The 27,058-nt window shown below is 33.0% G+C and overlaps 4 protein-coding genes across 9 annotated transcripts in view; all 4 read left to right on the top strand.

Annotated features, from left to right (window-relative positions):
- Positions 1-25,215, top strand: part of ccl38a.3 (chemokine (C-C motif) ligand 38, duplicate 3) — a 35,364-nt gene extending 10,149 nt beyond the window's left edge. The window contains exons 1-6 of one of the 6 annotated variants that reach the window (XR_002456240.3): positions 20,389-22,036; positions 22,140-22,251; positions 22,338-22,523; positions 22,733-22,855; positions 23,898-24,008; positions 24,881-25,215. Coding sequence is in view for 4 of the 6 variants with exons in the window: in XM_068215370.2 (XP_068071471.2) it covers positions 21,976-22,036; positions 22,140-22,251; positions 22,338-22,523; positions 22,733-22,855; positions 24,881-25,013 (615 nt within the window). In the remaining 2 variants the exon portion in view is untranslated. Of the gene's footprint in view, positions 1-20,388; positions 22,037-22,139; positions 22,252-22,337; positions 22,524-22,732; positions 22,856-23,897; positions 24,114-24,880 lie in introns of those variants that run through there. The other 5 variants (XR_012395346.1, XM_068215370.2, XM_017352714.4 and 2 more) reach the window with 5 other exon arrangements.
- ccl38.6 (chemokine (C-C motif) ligand 38, duplicate 6) lies at positions 8,844-9,738 on the top strand. The gene is made up of 3 exons (NM_001083080.3): positions 8,844-9,012; positions 9,194-9,305; positions 9,394-9,738. The coding sequence occupies exons 1-3, from the start codon at positions 8,943-8,945 to the stop codon at positions 9,521-9,523; spliced, it is 312 nt and encodes a 103-aa protein (NP_001076549.3). The 5' UTR covers positions 8,844-8,942; the 3' UTR covers positions 9,524-9,738.
- Positions 11,677-12,546, top strand: ccl38a.5 (chemokine (C-C motif) ligand 38, duplicate 5). Its single transcript, NM_001030173.1, has 3 exons — positions 11,677-11,766; positions 12,016-12,127; positions 12,217-12,546. Exons 1-3 carry the CDS (start codon positions 11,697-11,699, stop codon positions 12,344-12,346), a joined length of 312 nt encoding a protein of 103 aa, NP_001025344.1. The 5' UTR covers positions 11,677-11,696; the 3' UTR covers positions 12,347-12,546.
- Positions 17,832-18,715, top strand: ccl38a.4 (chemokine (C-C motif) ligand 38, duplicate 4). Its single transcript, NM_001102625.2, has 3 exons — positions 17,832-18,038; positions 18,193-18,304; positions 18,391-18,715. The coding sequence occupies exons 1-3, from the start codon at positions 17,969-17,971 to the stop codon at positions 18,512-18,514; spliced, it is 306 nt and encodes a 101-aa protein (NP_001096095.2). The 5' UTR covers positions 17,832-17,968; the 3' UTR covers positions 18,515-18,715.
- Positions 25,216-27,058: the final 1,843 nt, after the last annotated feature.

Consider the following 27,058-nt stretch of genomic DNA (forward strand, 5'->3'; position numbering starts at 1 on the left):
GCAATATAAATTGCATCCCAAAAAATTGAGGACATGTCTGTGTTGTGTAATACATATTGATTATTGTGACAGGCCTAGTTCACTGTTCTGTGAGTCTCTTTTATCTACTCTGATCTTCGATTCTTATTTTCTATTTATTCAGGTCAGGTGATTGGCTGGCCATTCTAGCAACTTTATTGTCTTTTCTGAAAGCCGTTTGAAATTCCTTGGCTGTTTTGGGGGTCATTGTCTTGCTAAAATGTCCACACTGGTTTCATCTTCATCATCTGGTAATCTAGGTGTTGGGACTAAAGCAGGAAAGATTTCAGCTGCTGTTTAAACTTTCCATGCCTTTTTACACCTTCCTTTCTTCATGTGTTCCATACTTTATCCTTGTGTCATTTAGTTTTTTTTTACACATAACTTGTTTTTCTGATCTAATTAGTTTTGTTTTATTTATGTGTATGGATAAGGGTTGACCAATCAATACTGAAATTTAAAAAAACATTCTTGCTAACATTTGAGCACTGTTGAGACAACTCACCACTGTTTACTGAGTGTAAACACAGATACAGGGACACCGGAGCGTTTCGAAAGTCACATCGATCAGCTGGTTTGTTTATAAGCTGACATACGAGGGATCCGCTGATGGATCAAGACTTTAAAATGTTCCAGTGTCCCTGTATCTGTGGTTACACTCCGTAAAAAGTGTGAGTTCGGTAAACTGATGACTTTCGAGCCACAGCACTGTTTTAGAATGTGTTAAACAGCACTCAAATGTTAGCGGGAAATGAACATTTTTAAACCCTAGTATGGATTACCTTGGTTATTTGTTCAATACTTTTTATCCATATAATAATAATATCAAAAATAGTAATAACTATAGTAATCAATACTAACTAATATAACATTGCTGGTCATATTATTATCTCATGTTTGTAGTTGATGACAGGGTGAACTGTTTACATTTCTTCAGTATTATCAGCTGTTCCTACACAAAAAATTGACATGGTTTATTTAAGGATTTAAGATATCACTGTCTTTTTTTTTTCTTTGGAATGTCATACATTGGGTTGCTTTATAACAATGGATGATATGTTTAGGTTCACAGGGTATTGATAAGATTAAGACTGAAATGTCTGTTTCTCATACTAGCTCCGTATGTTCATGCACAATCGGTGATGAACAGCACACAATTAATGAAAAATGACATTCCTAAGAGAGCACAGGGTTTGGGATAGCAGATATTACGCAAGTAGATAAGAAAGAGGTTGAGGAAACTCAAAAATACAAATACTACTTTTAGAAAGGTACATATTCCTGTTTTCCTATGTCTTTTATCAGCTTTTTGTATCCTGTGTGAAGAGAAAAATTGCCTGTGTGCATGACAGGATATGTGGGAGTTTTTTTTAGACAGAGCTGTTTCATTAGAAGGGATTGATCAGTGCTTGTAGTATGTTTGACATTGGAGAACCCTGAATGTTAATTGTTGGATTGATTTGTCAGGGGAAAAATGCAGTTCATCTTTATAAGCTCTTGAAAGCCTGTTACAATGTACTGTATGTGTTTTTGTGAAGTACCATAGTAACTGCTTTCATAACAGCATGATTTCAAAGGCAACAGCGCTTCATAGTGGCCTGTCTCCTGAACTGCCTCTTACTGGGTTCAGTGATTCAAGCTAGTGAAACTACTTCTTTTATTGCTGTAACATATCCTGGCATCTGGTTTTGATGTTGCAGGCTGCTCATTTGTGAGCAGGATCAAAAGGTTTTAGGATCTTGGTTTATTTTTACAAGGTCTGCAAACAAGTAGTACCGGAGAGGCTTGGACACACAAAAGTCAAATATATTTCTGGTGGCACACAGTAGAGCAGCTCTTCTAAGATCAAAGCTAATAGTGTGTCCAAGATGACACCAAACAAAAAAAATATGTGAGCTTGCAGTTGCAGGACCAGGATAGAAAGTAGCTCTATTTGATTATTTAGAAATAAGAATGGTGTATATATGTCCAAACTATTAGGTCTTTAGGGAAATTTTATTTATTAAAAAATATATACTTTCCAAGCGACATTTATTGGAAATTTTTTTTTTTTTTTTAACATATTATCGCTGATGTTCAGCTTCCTGAAGTTTTTTTTTCCCTCTCTGCTGTCACCACTAGCTTGCATGGTTTGGGATCGGTAGAGCTACGCATCGATGGATTTGCTGCTTAGTGTTTAAGCCCTAAATAGTGACGAATATACCATACTGAACTGAGCTGAACTTAACTAAACTTAAACACTAAATACTGAACTACACTGTTTCAATTTACTATGATCTTTTATGTGAAGCTTCTTTGACACAATCTACATTGTAAAAGCGCTATACAAATAAAGGTGAATTGAATTTATTGACTTATTAAACAAAATTGTTTTAATAGTTAATTTCTAGTAACTCATTAATTTTGGCTTCGTATTTATATAGAGTACTACACATAATGATGACGTATAAATTTTTGGTGGGACCTATATGCTTTCTTAGGATTTTTTTAAAAGTGTTTTCTGTCATTGTTTAGCCTGCATTAATACATTCATTGTAAGCTGTACATTTAAACGTTTAAAGATTATGATCTCAATTCAAACCCGTGCAACATGAATAATAATGATTTGCATACGTTTCTTAATCCTTCGAATCACTGCATTTAAATCTGCTTTTGATCAAGAGAGATTAAGTTTTTACACTTTTTCAGTTCGTTACAAACAATTAAATAACACAGAAGTACTGGAAGAACAGTTTATATATCAGGTATATACTCTGATGTTTATGGTAAAGCTTAAAATCACTGTTTAATGGAACTTGATGCTGGTGAATGTTGTTGCAAAAACATTGTGTAACCAGTGGGTGGCGACAAACTAGGGTTGGGTCGATAGACGATGCCATCGTCCATTGCCGATGGCCAATAGACAACACAATGCAGAGGCCGCTTCGCCAATCCTCTGCCCAGCCCCAGTTGCAAACCCACTCGCAGAAAATACACACCTAGGCCGTTTACACTAAGGCCGTACTCACACTATATACAGTTGCTTCAAACAAAGCACGCTTGACCCCCTTCCTGTCTCCCCCGCAGGCCCACACTCACATTATAATCGGGCCTGGGCACGCTTACGTCATTGATGCTGTGCTGTTCAGTAAGCGCTCTCGCTCAGCAAAGTGGAGATATCTCTAGTTACATCGCTTTAGTTAGGGATGCGATGACACGCAGTCAGATCAGCCACTTTTGGCGCTCATAAACAATCATAAAGCTCTCGTGCTGCAGGAATTAGGAGGTTTGCTGAAGGTACGCAGCTGTTGTGCCGTGAGGGGTTTGCGTATTAAATAAACTACGACAGTTTGTGTTGAATGAACAGTAAGATTGATAAATAAATCCATTTGAAACAGTCCCTTAGGCGCGTTTTGCACTTACACACAAGCATACCCCGCCAAAGCCTAAGTAAACTAGTAGCAAAGATCATTTTTCATATTTAGTATTTTCCTTTTCTTTTAGGCTGGTTCCTTTTATTAAAATGACAGGTTCTATGTTTCTTAAAACCAATAGTTTTTGCTGTAATATTTTTATATAAATGGAAAGCAAATGACACTTGTCTCCTCCCTTTATTGCTGATCCAAAAAATGGTTTGATGCGTTACACCACTACTATTATTAGTATTTAGCTTAAAATGCAACTTAAAGGCTTAACTAGGTTATGTTAACTAGGTAAGTTAAGATATTAGAGTAAGTTATTGGATAACAGTGGTTTGTTCAGTAGCCAGGGAAAAAAAAAAAATAAAACATTTTTAAGGGGGTTAAAAATGAGCTCTGTGTGTGTGTGTGTGTGTGTGTGTGTGTGTGTGTGTGTGTGTGTGTGTGTGCGTGCGTGTGTGTGTGTGTGTGTGTGTGTGTGTGTGTGTGTGTGTGTGTGTGTTTAGTTCTTTAATCTTTATATATAGTGTGTGTGTGTGTGTGTGTGTGTGTGTGTGTGTGTGTGTGTGTGTGTGTGTGTGTGTGTGAATGTATGTATGTATGTATGTGTATATATATATATATATATATATATATATATATATATATATATACACATATCAGGAAACATACAATATTTAAAATAAAAAATGTAATGTTTAAAAAATTTGTTAAAATATGTACTTCGTAGTCACACAAGGTCATAAATATAGCAATGTTATAACTTTAATCAATAGATATTTATATGCCTGTGAATATATGTACATAGATGTATATCATGAATAAGTACATACATTTTTGTGTTTTATTTATTTATAGCTGGGAAATAAATGGCATTTGAGTACCAGGTAAATGCGGAGGGGGGGTTGAAAGGGAAATATTTGAAGTCAGCTTTCTTCGACCCAACCTCCACCTGTGGTTCTTTTTCGAGCTCTGCGGTTTCATTATCTTGCTTTTGCAAGAAGCCCACACATGCTTATAGTCAAGACTAGAGACTTCACATCACATCTATTAACCTTTGGTGATTGTACAGAACTCTATGAAAGATCTTTGAACAGTTGTAGATAATGCAGGAAATATTTCAGTAGTGTTTGTTAGTACATATATGACTTCATCTCAAACATGTTTTTGTCAACCTTTTTGTTGTTGTTCTGGTGTATTTTAAATAGTTTTTATTTTTTTAATATATACTCTGTACAATTAAGTGGCTGAAAGTTCATTTCCAGTCCAGTGTCATTTAAAAATACAGTGTTGTCATTTCCTTTTCTTCATTTCAATACATAAAGATTAATTGATAAGATTAAACAATGTCAGTGTTGCCTTGTTTTGCTGACAAAAATACAATATTTAAAAATTTTTTTGAAAAACATACTATACTGTAGTTTTCATAGTCTTAATGGCTTAAAAACACATCAAGGTAAATAAACTATAATGTTAAATGATTGATAAGCCTTTACAGGAAGGAATAGCCTGAGTATGAGTATGCTTAAAGCAAGTAAGAACAAGATGTTTTGTTTCTGAATGCACTTCTGACATATGTAGTCATATGATCAGTATGACTTGTTTCTAGCAATGTGAGTCACTATATGCTTTAAAACTGACTGAACTGTGTTTATGTTGACAGTCACTGAAAGGGATTGTGGGCCATTTTAATTAGAATATCTTGGACATTCGTGTTTTAAACAAGGCTAAAAGAACAAGCTCAATAGTGTTTGAAAAGGCAGTGTGGTAGTGTTGTAAATTAAAAAGAAATAGTTTTCTTTTTTTAAATGTCCTTGTGTTCAGATAACTACTATTTAAAAATAATTAATAACATGTGCTTTGGGCTTATATGGGTAGGGTCAGGATGAGTGTTGAGGGTTAGTTTTAGTGGTGTAACGTAACTAATTACAAATACTCAAATTACTGTAATTAGTTACTTTTTCTCAGGAATTGTAATTTACTGAGTACTTTTAAAAATGTGTACTTTTACTCTCACTTGAGTACATTTTTAGTGCTGTAGCTGTATATTTACTCCACTACTTTTTTTCAACCTGCAGTCACTACTTTATTTTTCTTGTCTGTAAATTAGATAAATCAGTCCTGTAATTCCCATCCAATCAAATCACACATAGAAGGTAAATCGCCTCATAATGAACTACCTCAAGACATGGTAAATTTATAAATGCAGTAAACTGTTTGGAAGCATTAAAAGTGTCCAAGAAGATGTCCAAAAACTTTACACACGTTGACCGAGAGACTGTTTAGATGCATGACACTGATGAGAAGATGACAGATGTTTACGGTATGGGGACCGAAATGGCCTTAAACATCCAGCAAGCACAAGACATCAACATGATGTCAGATTGACGTTGTACCCCAATGTTATGGGGACGCTGCATTTTGTTTGGTATTTACTATGATCGTCTATGTAAAGTTGCTTTGACACAATTTACATAGTAAAAGCGCTATACAAATAAAGGTGAACTAAATTGAAATGAAAATCGGGTTGACGTCAGACCAACGTCAATGTCCAACAATGAAGTTGTGTGAACGTTACCACTATGACGTCTATCAGATGTTGGATTTTGGTTGCCAAACGAGATAAATAAATATCAGTATTTGACGTCAATATGATGTTGGTTTAAGATGTTGGCTTGGCGTTGGATTTTTGGTCCCTTTCTAACACAACCTAAAATCGACCAAATATTAAAGTCATTTAACGTTGTTATTAGACATAAAATAACATTATCCCTAGATGCTGGCTAGACATTGAATTTTGGTCACTTGACATCACAACCTAAATCTAACCTAATATTAATGTCCTATGATGTTGTGTGCCTGCTGGGCAATAACTAAATCCACTACAGAATGTTACGTTTACACACATCCACAAATTACATGGAAACGCATCAACTTTTAACAGCATAATAGTTAGTACTTTTAAAAGAGCTACTTTTTACTCATACTTTGAGTAATATTTACAACAGATACTTTTACTCTACTTGCACTATATTTTTAGGCAAGTAGTGGTACTTTTACTTAAAGGGTCACGAAACACCAAAACACATTTTTTGAGCTGTTGACAGTTGTATATGTGTCCCACACTGCTAAAAAAACACTATTAGGACACCTATATTTCACTAAAAAGTGTAAATTGGTTGTTTTTGCATTATTTCAAGCAAATTCGTACTTCCGGTTTGAAACAAATTTTTAAAGCTGCGTCACAGCCATGACACAATAGCATTGTATTCCAGCGTGTAGACTGGAGGTCTGTGCCAGAGTGTGTCTTATTACGTCTTACAGCTTGATGCATTAATGCATGAGTAAGGCTTGGTTCAAACCAATCAGTGCGCTCTATTGTGTAACTTCATTAATATTCATTACTATCACCGTGTTTACACTACAAAGACGCCACGTTGTGTTGGCAAAACAAGCGTGAAGTGTTGCTTTTATTGTTTGCTGCAGTTAAGTTTTGTTTTCATTTTCTCTCTGTGAGAGCTCAGACTCACGTGTGGATTAACAGTGTACGCGACGCTCGACAACAATAACTTACGTGTCTAAGGAGGATTATTGTTTACCTGAGAGCTGTTCTCATCTGCAAACGCTGAGATCCGGATTCGCTTGTAGTATTCTCTTCATAAAGACGCGGCTCTAGTTGCTGGTGATTGTCCTGTCTCTACAGATTTGGTAAGTGAGCGACCAGTGCTCTTTGTTTATTCAGTTTGTTCGTATCTAACAAACTATTGCACCGAGTGTAAACACGTTAGCACCACAACCAAACTTTAACCTCGTGTAGGGTTTTTACCGCATTTAGTGACCGGAATAACACACGCGGCTTTCTGACGCTACCTGCCGTGTGCATCTAAGTTTCCGGAAAATGCAGAGGGTTTTTATTCTCTCACTCGCCGTGCGGTATCAAACATTGCATGAAATACACGCTTAGAGCAGTTCCTCAAATCAAATATCTCGTTTGTAGCGATGGTCATGAATGAATTCCCTGAATGAAAGAGCCAAACTGCAGTTAAAGTCCACCATTTAATAATTTGGCAAATAATTCGACTACAGATGTCCATGTAAACAGTCCCTTTCTCCCCTGTTGGGTGTGTTTTGACTCTGAAATTCAGCACGCCCAAATAGACACTCCCACACCAAGCCTCTTTTCTTCCTTCGACACTCCCCCTAAACAGAGCTGGACACGCCCACTTTTCTGACTTTTTCCAAAGTAGAGGTGTGAAAACACCCTCCTGAAACGAGGGGGTTTCATGGCCCTTTAAGTATGATTTTTCAGTATTCTTTCCACCACTGGTTATTTTAGTTTAATTATGAGTGATTTATTGCCATTTTCATGCACTCTTAAGAAATGCTGGGTTATTTAAAATCCAAACATTGGGTTACATTTGGTCCTGTACATTTTGTCACCTTAAAATTATAAGGTTCTATCTGACATTTTTGTCAAATTTGAGTTATTGACAAATTTGTATAAAATGACAGCTTATTTACATTATGGAATGTTTTTTTATAAGTTGTTTACATTTTAAGACTTTTTATTAAAAAAAAAATAAATGATACACTCTTACTGTTTGCTATGGAATGCAAAAACTTTGAAGCTCAATATCTTAAAATCATTCAGAACGCAGACAGATCCTTATAATTCCAAGGTGATGATTTAATTAAAACCCAGCAGTTGGTTTACCCATCATTTTCTAGAGTGTAGTAAGTACAAAAAGCGTATAACAAGAACATCTTAAAATAATGTGTTACTGAAAATAATTAAAACAGTAACGATTAAACTATTCAGAAAGAGCAATTCTTAAACATTACTCAGTATAAATGCTCTTTTTACTATATCTGTGGTTAAATGGATCACAATCATGATTCCAAGTTATGATAAATCATCATTTATGTGGTAAGAACTCGGTGAGTAACTGCTGATATTAACTGTTCAGATCACACTGTGTGCAGATCTGTTAACCACACTAAACACTTTCAGAACAACCACGTTCCACCTTCACCAATTACCAGTGCTCACTGTTTCCTGCTCTCTGCACTGAGCCCCACACTCGTGCTTTTTTCCATCATGCATTTGCAGAAAGTGACTTGTCAAGCATTTCACTGCATTTAAGATGCAACCAGAAAAGGTGCTGGTTATTTGTATATGAGGGTGCTTTATCAATTTGAAGACAATTTTCCATTAATTATTGATTAGAGATAAATATGACAAGCTCAAATGGACTTCATTTTCTCAGCTTACCTCTTTTAGTCTAGATTCGCAGAATTGAGGAAGGGTACAACAGGAAGCTCTACCTCTGCAGGCCACATCACGTTTTCCCCCTCATGTGTGTGATGTCACTTGTTCCTTATTAGACGGAACCTATAGGTTGTGGAAAGTACAGACTCGTCCCTTTATTAAGCGGACCGTATCAGTGAGGTGATCATCTTCAGCCGGTCAGCCACTTATAAAGCCAACAGCGCATCGAGATCTGATCAACGACCACAAACCCAACCATGAGAACGTCCTGCATCTTCATCGCCTCTCTGGTGCTCGTTGCTTTCTGCGCAATGGCTAGAAGTGAATGTATGTCTTTCTTTATTTATTTCTTTTCTTTATTTCTTTCTTTTTTTAAAGCAAGCTACAGACATAATTTATTCTATATTTAATATACGTATAAATTTTATTCATATTTGTTATACATAATGTATTTTATACATCGACTTGCAGGTATATTAACAAATGTTTTCCATTTATTTTCCTGCAGGGTCCCAGAGTCCTGATAAATGCTGCTTTTCTTTTTCCAATGCAAGAATTCCAGTAAAGCAGGTTGTGAGCTATCATACTACACATCTTCAGTGCAACATGAATGGTGTTATGTAAGCATTTTTGACATTTTCTCTAAATTTAAAAGGTTGTGATTTGGTTTTCTGAACTCATAAACAATCTTTTGTTTTGAAAATGCAGTTTCATCACAAGGGCTCAAAAGGAGATCTGCACTAACCCGACTGAGAAATGGGTTCAGAGACTGATGAAGATGGTGGACAATCAAAACATGAAGCAGATGACCGAGGCCGGCTCTGCGGATAGCCCCTAAGATGAGAACGCTCTTCTCTTTTCTGAATATTGCACTGAACCGTTTCTAAACTGTATTAAGCTTACTTTAATATACACCTGCACTATACTGTTACTCTGCTTTGAATATTGTATATCTATATATTTTTGCAAAGTATATTCATGCTAGAAATGTAATCTAACTCTGTCTGTATTGTTGCATAATTATATGAAAATAAAGAACATGCAGAACATTTGGATTTTGGTCTGTTTTAATTTTTTTTTAATAAAACGAAATGCAAATAAAGCATTAAAGTTTAATCACGAACACTTTACAATAAGGTTGTGTTTTCTTTATAATTAGTGCACTGATGAGACATTACCTAATGAACAGTGCTTTTTTAAATTTATTTCAGTTTTTTGGTTTTTTAAATATCAATGTTAGTTTAGTGTATTAAATAATGTTAACAGTTTTAGTTTAATACTATATTAACAAATATTGAGTTAACTAATGTAAACAAATAAACTCATTTTGCAAAGTGTTTGCAATACTAACACCAACAGGACCATTGATAGAGCTAATAATGACCTTAATATTAACCTTTAATATCTAATTACGCATAAATATTTAATAGTTAATTATGCACACACACATTTACAGTACATATACAACTTAGGCTGTTGATTTTGCCATCTACTCTGCAGATCTCTTGCACGCCCCCATACTAAATGTAACCCCAAACCATGGTTTCTCACCAAACTTGACTGTTTACCATGAGAATATTGGGTCCATGTGGGTTCCAATAGGTCCTCTGCAGTATTTGTGATGATTGGGATGCAGTTTAACAGATTATTCATCAGAAAAATTTACCTTCTGCCACTTCCAGATGATCGACTAGAAGTCAAATGATTGTTTTTGCTCTTACAACTTTATTATTTTTTTTATATTTCCCAAATGATGTTTAACAGCAAGGAAATTTTCACAGTATATCTGATAATATTTTTTTCTTCTGGAGAAAGTCTTATTTTTTAAATTTTTTTTTTGGCACACACACACACACATATACATATATATGCACACGCACACAAACACACATAAGAGTTGGTTCCATGTTGGTTTGTCTTTATAGCAGAATTAAAAGGTCAGCTATGTGAAATGGGCATAGGGGAATATAATTGTAAAGGTATAATGGAAAGAATAAATGGAGGAATCATTTGTATTTGGTTCATAACTGAGGTTTAGGATTAGTTAGTTTAATTGTTCATGATTTATTGTAATTTATATACACTCTAAGAATTGCTGGGTTATTTAAACCCAAAGACTGGGTTAGGTTTGGTCCTATAAATTTATAAAAAAAATAACCTATAAAAAATTCTATAATAGAATAGATTAATAGAATTTGGTTGAAATAACCCATCATTTTTAGTGTGTAGTAAATGCATGGAGCGTGTAACAAGAACATCTTAAAATAAAGTGTTACCGAAAATAATTAAAACATAGTAACAATTAAACTATTCAGAAAGAGCAATTCTTAAACATTACTCAGTATAAATGCTCTTTTTACTATATCTGTGGTTAAATGGATCACAATCATGATTCCAAGTTATGATAAATCATCATTTATGTGGTAAGAACTCGGTGAGTAACTGCTGATATTAACTGTGTTCAGATCACACTGTGTGCAGATCTGTTAACCACAATAAACACTTTCAGAACAACCACGTTCCACCTTCACCAATTACCAGTGCTCACTGTTTCCTGCTCTCTGCACTGAGCCCCACACTCATGCTTTTTTTCCATCATGCATTTGCAGAAAGTGACTTCTCAAGCATTGCACTGCATTTAAGATGTAACCTGAAAAGGTGCTGAGTTGTATAAGTGGGTGCTCATCAATTTGAATTTTCCATTAATTATTAATTAGAGACAAATATGACAAACTCAAATTGATGTAATTATCTCTGCTTACATGTGTCAGTGACTTAATCAAGGTTGGCAGAATTGGGGAAGGGTACAACAGGAAGCTATAGGCCACATCACGGTTTTCCCCCTCATGTGTGTGATGTCACTTGTTCCTTATTAGACGGAACCTATAGGTTGTGGAAAGTACAGACTCGTCCCTTTATTAAGCGGACCGTATCAGTAAGGTGATCATCTTCAGCCGGTCAGCCATCGATAAAGCCAACAGCGCATCAACATCTGATCAACAAACGCAACCATGAGGCCGTCCTGCATCTCCATCGTCTGTCTGGTGCTCTTCGCTTTCTGCTCAGTTGATGGAAGTGATTGTACGTATTTTTCTGTATTTTTTGCTTTGACTAGACTAATTGACCGCATGTTTTGTGGTGCATTATCTTCTTTTTTAATGTAATCCATTCATATATTGATTAACATTTCATGAAACAGTTAAATGATTCTCATTTTCTTTATTTCTGTATTTTTTATTGTAAGCAAGCAATAGACTATTAACTCTTTTTCGTGAACATATATTTCATAGATAAATTTATATTAAGAATTGATGTATTTCTTCTCTACAGTGTCCCAGAGTCCCGATAAGTGCTGCTTTTCTTTTTCTAATACAAGAATTCCAGTAAAGCAGGTTGAGAGTTATCATACGACGCATCTTCTCTGCAGTGGTAATGGTGTTATGTAAGTATTTTTTGACAGTTTCTCCACATTTAAAGGGTTGTGATTTGGTTTTGTGAAATTATGAACAATCTTTTGTTTTGAAAATGCAGTTTCATCACAAAGGCTCAAAGGGAGATCTGCACTAACCCGACTGAGAAATGGGTTCAGAGACTGATGAAGTTGGTGGACAATCAAAACATGAAGCAGATGACCGAGGCCGGCTCTGGTGACAGCGCCTAAGATGGGAACAGTCCTCTCTTTACTGAATCGTTTCTCAACTGTATTTAAGCTTACTTTTATATGCACCTGCATTATACTGTTACTCTGCTTTGAACATTGTATATCTATTTATTTATGCAAAGCATATTCATTCTAGAACTGTAATGTGAATCTGTCTGTATTGTTACATATCTATATGAAAATAAAGAACATGCAGTATATTTGGTTTTTGGTCTGTTTTTATAATATCAATTGCAAATAAAAGCATTAAAGTTCAATCACTAACCCTTTACAATAATGTCATGTTAACATTAGTGCATTGACTAAACATTGCACTACAATGTGTGTTTTTACATCATTTTTTTCAGTTTAAAATTGTTTAACAAAGTAATAAAAAATGCATATATTTATTTATTTAGAATTTTAACAAAAGTATAAGCTCTCCTGGGGGGATTTTAAATTATTATTATATTAATTATTTTAAATTCCTTATATATATATATATATATATATATATATATATATATATATATATATATATATTTTTTTTTTTTTTTTTTTTTTTTTTTTTTTCTCAAGTGATGTTTATCCAAGCAGAAAGGTTTGCAGTATTTCCTACAAGGTTTCTCTGCCAAAAAAAACACTTTTTTGATTTTGAAACAGCTAATGTCAATATTATTAACCATCTTAAGAAGTTTTTTTTTTTTTTCATTGGCTACAGAACAAACCAGACCCGAATTAACCATGGATTGAATCCCATTTAAAGTTGTGTAGTTTCTATCAGAGTCACGTAATGAACATGTTTGAGATCATCATTAGATCTTTACATTGTTTCAATAACCCTGTGCATGGTTCATTTTTTTTATGAAGAGCATTGATTTTTGTCTGAGATCTTTGACGATAGAAACTCTTACACAGTGTTATTAATAGAGGAACCCCTGTTTATTCACATCTCAAGACCTTCAGTTACAGTAGATTAAGGTCAGTTGGTGGTCAACTGATGTTTACAAATGTATCGTTTTTTTGTCATCCAGGCAATGTATTATATAATTCCACGTCACTCACACACACACACACACACACACACACACACACACACACACACACACAATTCAAGCTAGGAAAAAACAAATGGAACAATAAAACAATTCTGATATTTTCATGTTGGTTAGATTTCTCAGGCATGTTTATATATTTAAGTAATATATACTTTGTGTAAATACATGGTCTACTCCAACAATGTATTAATTTGTGTTTTAGTAGAGTTCACACAAAAATTCACTGTTTGTGAAAACATAAAAATATAATTCTTGAAGACCAGTATCTTGTAAAATACCTAGTAAAATATTGTCAAAATATTATAAAATAGCTTATAGTTTAGTTTTTTTTTTCAAATATTTTCAAAATTGTTTTTGAAACAGAGCAAGGAATTTTTTACAGTATTTCCTATAAAATTTTTCTTCTGGAGAAAGTCTTATTTTTTTTTATTTCAGCTAGAATAAAAGCAGTTTTTAAAATTTTTATAGTCATTATTATTAGCCCAGTTAAGCAATATCAATTGTGATTTGTAAAGTGTTATTTATTATTTTTTGGTATTCAGGATCTTGCAATAACACCTTTTTTTCATTTAGGTGAGTGATTTTGGGCACTACTTTTCCCCACACATTAAATTCCCCAAATGCAAGCAAACCAATGAAAATGTGCAGCTATAATGACGAGTCAGCAATGTGGTAAAGCTTTATTTAATTACATTTTTTCCTTAAAAATTTCCAGTTTCTTACCAAATTTCACCAACAAGCTTTATTTTCCTGGAAATTGTTATGCTCGCAAATCTTTTATATATTTTATATATTTATATAATACTAATATATATATATATATATATATATATATATATATATATATATATATATATATATATATATATATATATATATATGTATATATATATATATATATATTAGTCCTCCTGTTTATTTATTTCCGTTTGTCTTCTGTTTATTCATTTCTGTTAGATTTTTTTAACACATTTCTAAACATAATAGTTTTATTAACTCATTTCTAATTTATTTTTGTCTTTGCCATGATGACAGTACATAACATTTTACAAGATAGTAATTAGACAAGTTATTGTATATTGATGGCTTGCTCTATACTATTGAAAAAATATATAGCTTAAAGGGGTTAATAATTTTGACCTTTAAAGTGGTGTTAAAAAAAATGTAAAAACTGCTTTTATTCTAGCTATATATAATGTTCAACAAATTCCTGAAGTTTGATATCTCTCTTCTTTTAGACCATGATTTACACTTTATTATCAAAACATACGTTTTTATTTTATTGTTTTTATTTTATTCTTCTAAAATTCACCATGCGGATAATCTTGTTGTTCATTTCTTTTGATTATTGGATTGTGTCTTTTTATTCACAATTTTTGTAATCCAAATACAAATTTTCAATTTTGTCAAATCTCATTATTATCAAATTTCATGTCAAAGTCTCATTAATAATAATAACAAGTGTATTTGGATTTATATGATAACATTTCTCTCAGTAATAACAATGTCATGTTATTATTTTTTCCCCTCTTTCTTTTTCATTTCAACATTTTGTGTACTTTATGCCCAAAATGAAAAGGGAATGTATAGAGACTTTAGAGCAAGATCAGAATATTTTCCAGAACTCCTAAAATTCATCTGAAAGCTCCACATTTACTGACTGAGAAAAGTCTTGCTTTAAAATAAGTTGGTTACATTCAAATGGATAATTACCTAAAATTATAACCCAAAATATTTTTACATGAGATTGTGGTTTCAAATGTAAGCTTATGAAAAGAGAAATCCAATGTAACAATAAAATGGTGCTTTAAAAAAATTATCTATTAACCGTAGTGGCAAAAACTAATTGTCATAAATATTTTTAAGCTAATTATATATTTAGTAACAAAACATAGCTGTTGCTCAGAAATATAAAAGTGGCTATGGAATTGTTTGCAGTGAAATGTGTCTTTACTGTCTAAAATGTAAGTCACTTAATATCTGCTTTCTTTATTAAATGTTTGTATAAATAATAATTAATTAATTGTAAACAGTTTGTCAATTTTAATAGTTTTATATTAACTTTTACCTCTCATTCTCTTATGATAATGTTTAATTATATAAAAAATATACAGCTGAAGCCATAATTATTACCCCCCTTTGTATATTTTTTTCTAAATTTTTACACATTTTAATACATATTAGTTTTAATAACTCATTTCAAATATCTGATTTCTTTTATCTTTACCATAGTATTTTATATCTATATTTACTTATTTTTCAAAATACTAGTATTCTAACTTAATTTTTAGGTTAATTGGGATAGTTAGGATAATTAGGCAGGTCAGAGTATAACATTGTTTATTGTGAAAACATGAAAATATAATACTTGAAGTATCTTGTAAAAATACCTAGTAAAATATGTCATAATATTATAAAATAGTTTATGGTTTACATATATACAGACCTGTATAAGTTGGTCAATTTTTTTTTCATTTTTTCAAGTATTTTCCAAATTATTTTTAACAGAGCAAGGAATTTTTTACAGTATTTTCTATAATATTTTTGGATAAAGTCTTATTTGTTTTATTTTGGCTAGAACAAAAGCAGTTTTAAATTTTTTTTAAGTCATTATTATTAGCTAGGTAGGATAATTAGGCAAGTCAATGTATAACAGTGTTTTTCTATAAAAAATAGAACAAAACATATTGCATAGGAGGGCTAATAATATTGCCCTTAAAATGATTTTTTTTTTTTAATTAAAAACACATTTAAATTGTTAAAAGAATTTAACAAATTAAATTTTTTTTTAGCTGAAATAAAACAAGACTTTCTCCAGAAGAAAAAATATAATAGGAAATAATATGAAAAATGTATTAAGAATTTAAGAATGTTTAAGAAATGTAGCTTAAAAGTACTTTTTAGCAATAATATCATATATTTTATTTTGATGGTTCTTTTCACATTTTGACTGTATGTTACATTGCAACTATATGCCAACTAATTCTCATTAAAGTATTAGTAGACCAAGTGAATTAACGCACTTCAAAAGTTTTTAGTCAAGAGAATATTTATTGGTGGAGTGGTGCCAGCAAATAAGTGGAGAGTCTATTAATACTTATTTATGAAAATGGGTTGACGTGCTGCAGTTACAAGGTACTTTACCTTATAATCAACAAAATGTGTAAAAGGAAGCATCAAAATAAATTGATACTGACATTTTTAACACAATCACCTGGTAACCTCTGACCAAGCACAATAATAACAAACGTCACATTAGAACCTGTGATTGATTGCATTTATTGTATATCCAGTCTGAATAATGACTATTTAAAGCCAAGATTGAGACAAAACCAAGTTTGCTGTAAAAATGCTGGGTTCCACACAATTGGTTTATGTCGTCCCTACACAGGGTTAAGTTAAGAAGTCAAGTTAACTTCATTGTTATTAATGGATTGTACAGAAAACTATTACCCCCTCAACCCCCACCCCCACCCAAAAATAAAAAATTAAAAAACTAGTAGAATTATGTTGATTTAGCTAATTTGAAATCCTGTCAGTAGTTTGAACAACCAGCAAAAATTCATTTTTTGGGTGTTGAAATGAAATAGGGTCCTAAAAAGACAAGCCTAAAAAAATAATGTAGAAGAAGTAACTTATTTGAAACAGTGATTTAATCTGAGCCACGTTATGATGCAGGATGTGTGGGAGGAGAAAAACTAAAGGTATTAAACAATTACATAAATACAAAAAATCACAGTCAAAAATGCTGGGTTCCACAAAATTCATTCAGGTTGTTCCAACACAAATTACGTAACTCAACAAATTTAAGTGGATTGAACATAAAACAATTAAGCTTAAAAAACATCAAGAGTTGTTTAAGATTGTGTTGTTTAAGGTTGTTTTACTGTAGTATTGTAAAGTACTATAGTTTTTTTCAAAAGAAGCTAAATAATTTAAAGTATGGCTTTTTCATGTTTGCTTTTAAGCTTCGACATTATTTACTATTGTTTTGGATCAAAAAAGTACTGATAAAGCATTATCCATGTGGTGAGACTTCAATGAGAAACTGCAGATATTCTGATCAGATCTGTTAACCACACAAAACACTTTCAGCACAACCACCGTTCCACCGTCACCAATTTCCTGCAATGCACCCCAGACTCATTTCCAACATGCATTTGCAGAAAGGGACTTTTCACATGTTGCATAGAAGTTCTTGAGAAAACGCAACCTCAATAGATTCAAGGCTTAAAATCTGTATATGGGGGTCTTCATGAGGGTCCTTCATTATTGAAGTCATTTTTGATCAATTAAAAAAAAAATGGAAATCATCTTACCTGTGTCAGCGATTTAGTCTAGATTCACAGAATTGAGGAAGGGTATAACAGGAAGCTCTACCTCTGCAAGCCACATCACGGTTTTCCCCCCTTTGTGTGTAGCGTTTCTTGTTTCTTATTGGACGGAACCTATAGGTTGTGTTGTGGAAAGTACAGACTCATCCCTATATAAAGCCGATAACATCAGTGGGGTGATTATCTTCAGCCGATCAGCCACCGATAAACCTCCAGATTTGATAATCGACTGACCACAAATACAACCAACCATGAGGCAGTCCTGCATCTTCATCGCCTGTCTGGTGCTCGTCGCATTCTGCTCAGTTGATGGAAGTGATTGTACGTATTTTTCTGTATGTTTTTATTTGACTAGACTAATTGACTGCATGTTTGTGGCACATTATCTTCTTTTTTAATTTAATCCATTCATATATTATTTAATTTAAACATTTTGCAAAACAGTTGAATGATTTATTTTCATCTTTGTTTTCAGTCAGCCAAAATCCAGACAAGTGCTGCTTTTCGTTTTCCACTATAAAGATCCCAGTTAAGCAGGTTCAGAGTTATCATACTACACATTTTCAATGTCAGAAGAACGGGATCATGTGAGTACTTTTTTATAATTCTATAAATAAAATGAGAAGATATTGTAAATACATTTTTTTTAACTGTCTTCTCTTTGAAAATGCAGTTTTGTGACAGAACAGAAGGAGATCTGCGCTGACCCGACTGAGAGATGGGTTCAGAGACTGATGAATCTGGTGGATGCTCGCCTGGTGAAAGACACAGAGGCCAGCTCTAATGGCAGCCCCTAAGATGAGAACGCTCTGCTGGTTTCATACTATTGCATTGAACAGTTTCCAGACTGTTTTTAAGCTTTGAAATAACTGTGAAGTGCACATTAACAATACTGTTAATTATATTTCAAGACATGCTACCTGTTTAAGCTAGAATTCAAACCTGAATCTGAACCTGTCTGAATACTTTAATATTATACATAAATAAAGAACTTTAAACTAAAGGAATGTTGAATTTTGGTCTTTTTTTATCTGTTTTAAAGAAAATTATACACAGTTGAAGTCATTGGACAACGTGTCCAATCTAAAAAAAAAAAAGACTTAAAAGTGTCTTTGTTCTGGTTAACATCACTTTATTATATATGTTTGGGATAATATATATATATAATGTTTTAATAATTAAATATGTAGTGCTTTTTAAAAATCTAATCCAGTGCATGATCGTCATATTAATAAATGGTTTCAATTATTATCACATGTTATACAAATATTATTTGGTATATTTTAATATTTAAGAGAGTACATTAATCTTAACACTTGTTTCTTAGTATATACAGTTAAAGTCAGAGTTATCAGCCCTCCTGAACTATTAACCCCCTACTGTATATATGTTTCCCCCAATTTCTATTTAATGAAAAGAGGATTTTTAAGCACATTTTTAAACATAATAGTTTTAATAACTGATTTCTTTCATTTTTTGCCATGATGACAGTACAGACCCATAGCCAGGAGGCTTTGTGTCGTTGGAAAGACTGGAAATGAGCTGGCCAGTTTGTTATTTACATACAGGCTGCAGTTTTTGTTATGTTTTGTTAATTGTTTTTAATAAGTCTTATCAGATTCCTTAATTTTTTAATGATGCATGACTTTTTAATTCTTTTTTCACAAATTTTTGTTTAAAATTATAATCTCATGACAATATTTATAAAACTGTAATAACTTAGTTTAAACGCACATATTTTTGCATGAATAGTGGGGTTATGATCACCATCCGACAAGCTATGCAACAAAGATTAGTGCTTAAAATGTAATGTCACTAAAATGATAAAAAATAGAAATTGAGGGAATGACTGCAGAAAAAAGAACCACTCCTTTCAACAGGCTGGCTATAGGCCTGCAGTATATAATATTTTACAAGATATTTTTTAAGATACTAGTATTCAGCTTAAAGTGCAATTTAAATGCTTAACTAGGTTAATTAGGGAAAGGTAATTAGGCAACTCATTGTATAACGATGCTTTCTGTAGATAATTGTAAATATATATATATTGCTTCAGCGGGCTGATAATAGTGACATTAAAATTTGTTTAAAAAGTTAAAACTGCTTTTATTCTAGCCGAAATGCAGAAGAAATTTGTTAAATGTTATTTCAAGAGTTCACACTTAGATATTGCTTAGACAACTGTTAGCAAGTTTGGCATGCTGTCCCGGGAGAGAACCCTGAGCTGGGAGATAGCTGAGCCCAGGGCTCGCGCCAGGTCCATAGAGCATGTGAGGGGTCCCGGGAAGAGGTCTTGGACACCCCTAGATGACATACTAGATCCTACTCTCCTTGACGAATTCCATCGCCAGCATCCAGATCGGCACAATCATCAAAGATCCTTTGTTTCCCTTATGATCTGCTTACAAGACTGCTCACATTCTACGAATATTACTTACCTGCTTCCTCTGCTGAAATATCCGTTTTGATAAAATTAACTAAAAGAGAGAACCATCCTTGTCTTTATTGTGTCCGTGACAAAAATGTTAATTATGGATGTCTGCAATTATATTTCAACATGTTACATTTGTTATTTCTGATATCTAAAAATGTATTTCTGATATCAGCAATTAGGGAAGTAATTTCTAAAAGTACTCAAAGTAATATATAATATATTTTAGTAGTAATAATTACATTTATGATGTTAGAAATTAACATGGTCACTAGTGACAAACCAATTATTGATATCAATAATGAACATATTTACTAGTTGAAAAGTAAACTGTTGACATTAAAATTTTTAATTCTTGTCTCCAACAGTTAAAATTTTGATGTCAACAATTACATTTATGATATCAACAATTACCTTTTTGATATCAAGAATGCTGATTGTTGATATCAAGAAATAAGTTGTGGATATCAAGAATACATATTTTGAGAATGAATACAAGTCAAAATGGCTTGCCATAGCCAGTGTGAATAAGTAATATGTAGTCCGGGTGAAAGTCACTTGTGCGGGATACATAGAGTGACCTCTAGTGGGACTCATTGTCACTGCAGCTGATAATCATAACGTAGCAATCCATATGCTGCATTCATCCATCGATAGCAAGTAAATAGGAAATATACAAATATGGTGGTGCGTGAGGAGATTTCCCCCAACATCTGTAAATTGCTTTGAGTACCCAGAAAAGCGCTATATATATTAAAGGAATAGCTATTATAATAAACAGGACATTAACCTTTAGTTTAGTAATTTACAGTGTGAAACATCAGATTAATAATTCTAGCCCACAATAATTTAAGCCTTAACAAGCTATTTGGGTTTCGGCTTGTTATATTTGATTTTTTTTTTTACTGTTGTTGACCTTGCATTTATGCTCGTCACAGAAACCACGGATTTCCTTAGTGCATATTCTCATCTCCACAAAATATTCTACTCATTACAGGCTGCAGGAACTGCTTATTTATGTTTTGTACTGTTCCTTGTGGTCGATTTATAATGCTATCAAATTTTTTAAATCAATAAAATCATCATTTGAAAGGCGATTTTCTGTCTGGTTTTGACCGCCCTCAAAAGAACAGGCTTATTTAAATAGACTTGTAATTTTAAAACTTGAAATTAAATGCTAACTTGTATGATTGGCTCATAGTTTTATACTTAAACATTTTGGAAAGCTGTGTGCCCATTGATGTAAACTCATAGATGGACAGTGCTGTGAACTAATAAATAAATAGGTCTTGCAACATTTTAATGAGTGTGCTATATAATAATGTATTTAAAGTGATATATAAATATAGAGAGAGCATGTTCAAAGGATTGGTTACGCACAAAAGAGCTTAACCACTTTTGTACTTTCATACCAGCCACTCGCAATTTGACCAAGAGAGCTCATTGTTTCCTGCACCAAGCCCAGCTCATTTTCTAACTTGAGTTTCAGAAAAAAGACTTTTCTAGCATTTTATGTGGATTTCATCTTCTTGAAAACATGTAACCTGAAAATATGCATAATAATAAGTCATAAAATGGTGTTCAAAAATATAAAGACACTATGGACACATCAACAGTCTAAGCTTGATTCACTGAAGTGGTGTGGGTTACACAGGAAATACTACCTCTGCAGACCACATTATGGTTTTAGGTTTTTTTTTTTTTTTTGCTGGAGAGAACATAAATATTTATATAGTGTCAGTGAGGTGGTTATTTAAAAGAAGATCAGCCACCAATACAATGACTTCTTATTCAATATCTGATTGACGACTGAGCAGAATACAAAATATGAAGCCGTCCTGCAACTTCATCGCCTGTCTGGTGCTTGCCACTTTCTGCTTAGTTAATGGTGGATGTGCATATTTTTATGTATCTAATTCATTATTTTTTTTTCTAGTCATTAAATGGAATGTTAATTACAGTGTATTTTACATCTGTATTTCTAACTTCAGGGTCCCAGGGTCCCGTTAAGTGCTGCTATTCTTTTTTTAATGCAAGAATTCCAGTAAAGGAGGTTGGGGGTTATCATGCTACACATCTTCAGTGCAACATTAATGCTGTTATGTAAGTTTTTTTGACAGTTTCTCTGAATTAAAAAAATTCTGTCTTTTTTGTGCAATCATGAACAATCTTTTGTTTTTAAAATGCAGTTTCATCACAAAGGCTCAAAGGGAGATCTGCACTAACCCGGCTGAGAAATGGGTTCAGAGACTGATGAGGTTGGTGGATGTTCAAAATATGAAGCAGATGACAGAGGGCAGAATTGGGGACAGCTTGGACACACACAGATCTAAACCACTTCATGAGATGCCAAAAACCAACCAAGCAGTGTCAAAGTAAATTTCTATGTGTCTATAAATTGCTATACTACTTTAAATTATGGCAAAGTAAAGTTATATGCCAAACACTTTATTATTATTAATAAAATGCTTTTAGTATGCTTTTGGTAGACTAAGTAAAACCTTTGAGCAAAAAACAATTACAAACACCACAATTTGAAATTACACATGATGTTGCAGTTTGAATCTCTATTCTCTTTTGAAAGGAAAGCAGAGATAATTACAATGACAGAAATGCCACTCCAGCAACAAGATGAAACAACTTCAATCCTATACTATTTTCAGGACTGGACAGATTTTGACACAACACAGGCAAATTCAAAAACTGAGTAAGTAAAAACAAAATAAGTGAACCAAATACCATTTTTCCTGTACTAAAATCTGCTACAAGTATCTTGTCAGTGTGCTCGATTGATGCTGTGAATTATGTGACATTAAAATTATGAAAATATATTTAACCCAAATACCTTTTTGCTGAAAATGTTGGCTTGGTTACACACTCTCAGAAATAAAGCTATGCGAGCTGTCATTGAGTTGGTAGCTTTTTGAAAGGTCCATATTAATGCCTCAATGGTACACATTAGTACCTAAAAAGTACAAAAGTGTTCCTCTTAAAATTTTTGGGTACAAATAGATACTTTCAAGGAACAAATATGGACCCTTCTACAAATATGTACCTTTTAAAGAGGTACCACCCCAGTGACAGCTCGCGTACCTTTAATTCTGAGAGTGCACAAAGACTCACCAAGGATTGTATAAATCATCATTGCTTAAAATGATCACTGGCAAGAGGCTTTGAAATTATCCAAATATTTAATGATCCTGGTTTAAATATCTATTCTATTTTGAAAAGAAAGTAGTCTTAATGACAAAAACGCCACTCTAGCCACAAGAAGAAACAACTCTAATCCAGGGCTGGACAGATTTTGACACAATTTAGGCAAATTCAAAAACTAAGTAAACATAAAATAAAAATACAATAATTGAACCAGATCTTAAAATTAATCTGAATGTATTTAATTGATTTTGTAAATGATGCTAAAATACTAAATGTACATAAAAAAATTATTTAGTCCAAAAGCAATTTAGCTGAAAATGTTGGCTGGCTATATCAAAATAATAATGACATTGTACACCAGCCATTGTAAAAAAAATGTTAGTCTCATATTTTGAAAGGAAAGAAGAATCAAAAAACTAAAATAAATTCTTGATGACTATATTTTGGCACAGTGAAAGAAATAAGATTTTAAATCTCACAATTTTAAAACTTAGTAAATCTAAGTTCCAGTTGTTTCTGTTTTTCCATATATTAATGATTATCCACTATCATTGATCATGGGATTAAAGAGCTTTTTTCTCTCTGCCATGTAGATCTGTTTACTTCTGTGTGCGACCAGGGGGAGAATAACTGGAATTTATTCAACATCTATGAGACATCCAAGACACATATTTCTTTGCTTTTAGCTGCTTTGCAAGAAATGTGTAAGTTAAAATTAAAATATTGTATAATATACTGTGGTCAATGTCATATTGGTGCAAACTATATAAATGTGTGAAATAAATCCCCATTTTTTTCATCAATAAACTCAAAGCTACTCTGTTTTATTTTCTCTTAATAATTTATCAAAACCTACAGTCACCCATGAAAATGCATTTTACATGAACAGTAAAAACACTTAAAAGTATCGACTGAAGATTTTATAAATCAAAAAATGCCATTTTACAAATCTATTGACAGGAGTCATAAATAGCAGTTCATCAGAACAAGTCATTCATAAATCATTATTTTTAGAAAATGTATAATGAGAAAAATAATTTCCCTAATAGAACTCCATATGAAATTATTTGAATCCAATATTTAAAATCTCATTTTTAAGATATTAAGCATAAATGAATGTCTCAGTGGAGTGCTTCTTCCTGAAAACAGACAAAAATTCATTCAATATATTATATTGAAAAAGATCCTCTTTAGTCCTCTAAAATATAATATTTCAGTCACTTTTGGTAAAGCACTCTGCATTAATACAGCCTCATAAATATTACATTGAAATCTACAGGTTTTCTTGTAAAAGTGAAGACCTCTTTTGGGTTTTACTCACCATAAATATTTCTTTGACCAATTAAAATATGTATAATATGGGTAACCAGAAATAACAAACTTCACTGGAATATTTTCTTACCCTTTTGCTTTGCTACATTTGCATTTCATTAACCTCTTAAAACATTACTGTTATAATTAGAAATAAACTCATTAAATTCAGCATAATACTCCTTAAAACAGCAATTCAGCATTAAAAAAACCTGTTGCTGCAAACGTATTTACCGATGTTTTTTTTAATTTATCTATACTGTAGCGAGCACACGAATGCCACGTCGCGTTGGTCGCAGATCCACCCCAGCTGGATCATCATTAACACCGGATCGCTCACAGCTGGAACTCATCAGAAGGAGAGGCATATAAGACAAGCCCACGCCAGAGGAAGATGAGCTTCATTCCACTAATGACTCCCTGCGCTAATGCTTGTCTCGCCACAGCAGACTCCAGCTCGTGACAATCCCTCACCCGACTACTCACTGTCCTTCACCTACTTCCCGGAGCACCAGAGCACCTCACCTCGAAGAAGAGCACCGTTTGCACACCTTTCACTTTGTAAATAAAGCACCCTCCGGGGACTTGTCTGTAAACTTATCCAACTGTGTCGCTGTTTTCCCTCTGCCTCGGTACAATACCAATTTCCATCAGCATTAAGATTAATTTGTTTCCCTTTTGCCTTTTTAACTCTTGTATAATTTCTTTGTAGTAAATACGTCAAATTGTAATTAGTTTTATCCATATCTATAAAAAAATGTAATTGTCGTGAATTGCAAATTGTTGAACTTTTTCATAATTTAGTGATCAGGTGGGTTAAAAAAAAAAAACCTTAAACTAACTTAAAGTATGGCATATCCTTGCTGCTGTAAATGTAACAAACCACAAGATGGCCCTGTTTTAAACACTCAGAGACTTTTAGGGCTCTATTTTGACGGTCCATGTGCAAAACGGAAAGTGCAGTGTGCAAACGCATTCAGGGCATGTCAGAATCCATATTTGCTCATTTAAGGACGGGAAAATCCACTTTGCGCCATGACGCATGGTCTAAAAGTGTTGAGTTTATTTTCTTAATGAGTTATAGCTGTGTTTTGAGAATAAACCAATCAGAGTCTCATCTTCCATTCCCTTTAAGAGCCTTGCATCGCCATAAGCGCATTTGCTATTTATATGATGTAAAGTAAGTGGAAGTGGAAAAACTGAGGGCTCTATTTTGACGGTCCATGCGCAAAGCGCAAAACGCAGGGTGCAAACACTTTCAAGGCGTTTCAGAATGCAGTTTTACTAATATAAGGATGGAAAAATCCGCTCTGCTCCGTGGCGCATGGTCTAAAAGGCTTGAGTTTATTTTCTTAATGAGTTATAGGTGTGTTTTGAGAATAAACCAATCAGAGTATCATCTCCCATTCCCTTTAAGAGCCAGTTGCGTCGTGCCATAAACGCATTTGCTATTTACATGACGTAAAGTATGAAAAACCTTTACGCACAAATATCAATTAGCCTGTAAATAATTATTTTCATTTAAGTGCAAATATTTGTTTCAAAACTATTTCTAAATTCAGTTCTAATTTCCAGCAAACAAATAAATGAACAATAATTACGAAGTGTGCTCAAAAACCTGATTTATATCCTAAAACACTTGCTGTGCCCCATATGGTCTAAAACCTGACAGGTGGGCAAATTTAAGCTTGTTTTTATTAAAACAAATATAAATATGGATATAATAAATAATACTGCTACTAATAATAACATTATACAAAAGCAATTTGTTATGAATTAACTGAAAAAGCCTCCCGAGATGAAGAAGGCATAAAAGCAGTGGTTTTTCATATTCATCTAGGCTAGAAAATAATATGTTTTGTAATATTTTAATCCTTTATTTTTTTATCCTATATATATTCTTATTATATTTTATATATATCCTTAATATTAGAGTATTGCTCTACATCTTGTGTCTATTAAGCAGTGTGTAAGCGAGGTGCAACTCTGCGCTGGAGTTCAGACCAGGTTTGTTTTGGTCTAATGAAAAATCTATTATAGTTTCTCAAAACAGCAACGCGCCAGCAATGCACCTCAGAACGCCTTACTTTTTAGACCAGAACGCCTATGGGCGCACATATGAACACTAATGCATTTGCTATTTAAAGAGCGTGGCGCAACGCCTCAAAACCACTCTTGCGCCAAGCAGAAACTAGCAAACAAGTATTGCGTCGCGCTTTGCGCCACATTGCGCCGGGTGTATGATAGGGCCCTTTATCTTTATCTAATTTAATTAGGAAGAAAAGCTTAAGGAGAGGTTGTCCAATCCTGTACATGCAGTATGTCAGAAATAATATTTTTAAAAAGCACTACCAAGTATATTTTTTTAGAATATACTTTTGTTAAAAAATTTTATTGCAAAAACATGTCAGAAATTTACATTGAGTAATAAGATAATATCCAT

The sequence above is a fragment of the Danio rerio genome, chromosome 20 (assembly GCF_049306965.1).
Source record: "Danio rerio strain Tuebingen ecotype United States chromosome 20, GRCz12tu, whole genome shotgun sequence".
In the NCBI taxonomy this organism is placed as follows: domain Eukaryota; kingdom Metazoa; phylum Chordata; class Actinopteri; order Cypriniformes; family Danionidae; genus Danio; species Danio rerio.

What these genes read in the sequence shown, in the direction of transcription:
- ccl38.6 (NM_001083080.3), top strand. Translation starts at nt 8,943, where the DNA reads ATGAGAACGTCCTGCATCTTCATCGCCTCTCTGGTGCTCGTTGCTTTC. An exon ending in CGCAATGGCTAGAAGTGAAT is followed by an intron (nt 9,013 to 9,193) that starts GTATGTCTTTCT and finishes ATTTTCCTGCAG; the next exon opens with GGTCCCAGAGTCCTGATAAA. An exon ending in TGCAACATGAATGGTGTTAT is followed by an intron (nt 9,306 to 9,393) that starts GTAAGCATTTTT and finishes TTGAAAATGCAG; the next exon opens with TTTCATCACAAGGGCTCAAA.
- ccl38a.5 (NM_001030173.1), top strand. Translation starts at nt 11,697, where the DNA reads ATGAGGCCGTCCTGCATCTCCATCGTCTGTCTGGTGCTCTTCGCTTTC. An exon ending in CTCAGTTGATGGAAGTGATT is followed by an intron (nt 11,767 to 12,015) that starts GTACGTATTTTT and finishes TCTTCTCTACAG; the next exon opens with TGTCCCAGAGTCCCGATAAG. An exon ending in TGCAGTGGTAATGGTGTTAT is followed by an intron (nt 12,128 to 12,216) that starts GTAAGTATTTTT and finishes TTGAAAATGCAG; the next exon opens with TTTCATCACAAAGGCTCAAA.
- ccl38a.4 (NM_001102625.2), top strand. Translation starts at nt 17,969, where the DNA reads ATGAGGCAGTCCTGCATCTTCATCGCCTGTCTGGTGCTCGTCGCATTC. An exon ending in CTCAGTTGATGGAAGTGATT is followed by an intron (nt 18,039 to 18,192) that starts GTACGTATTTTT and finishes CTTTGTTTTCAG; the next exon opens with TCAGCCAAAATCCAGACAAG. An exon ending in TGTCAGAAGAACGGGATCAT is followed by an intron (nt 18,305 to 18,390) that starts GTGAGTACTTTT and finishes TTGAAAATGCAG; the next exon opens with TTTTGTGACAGAACAGAAGG.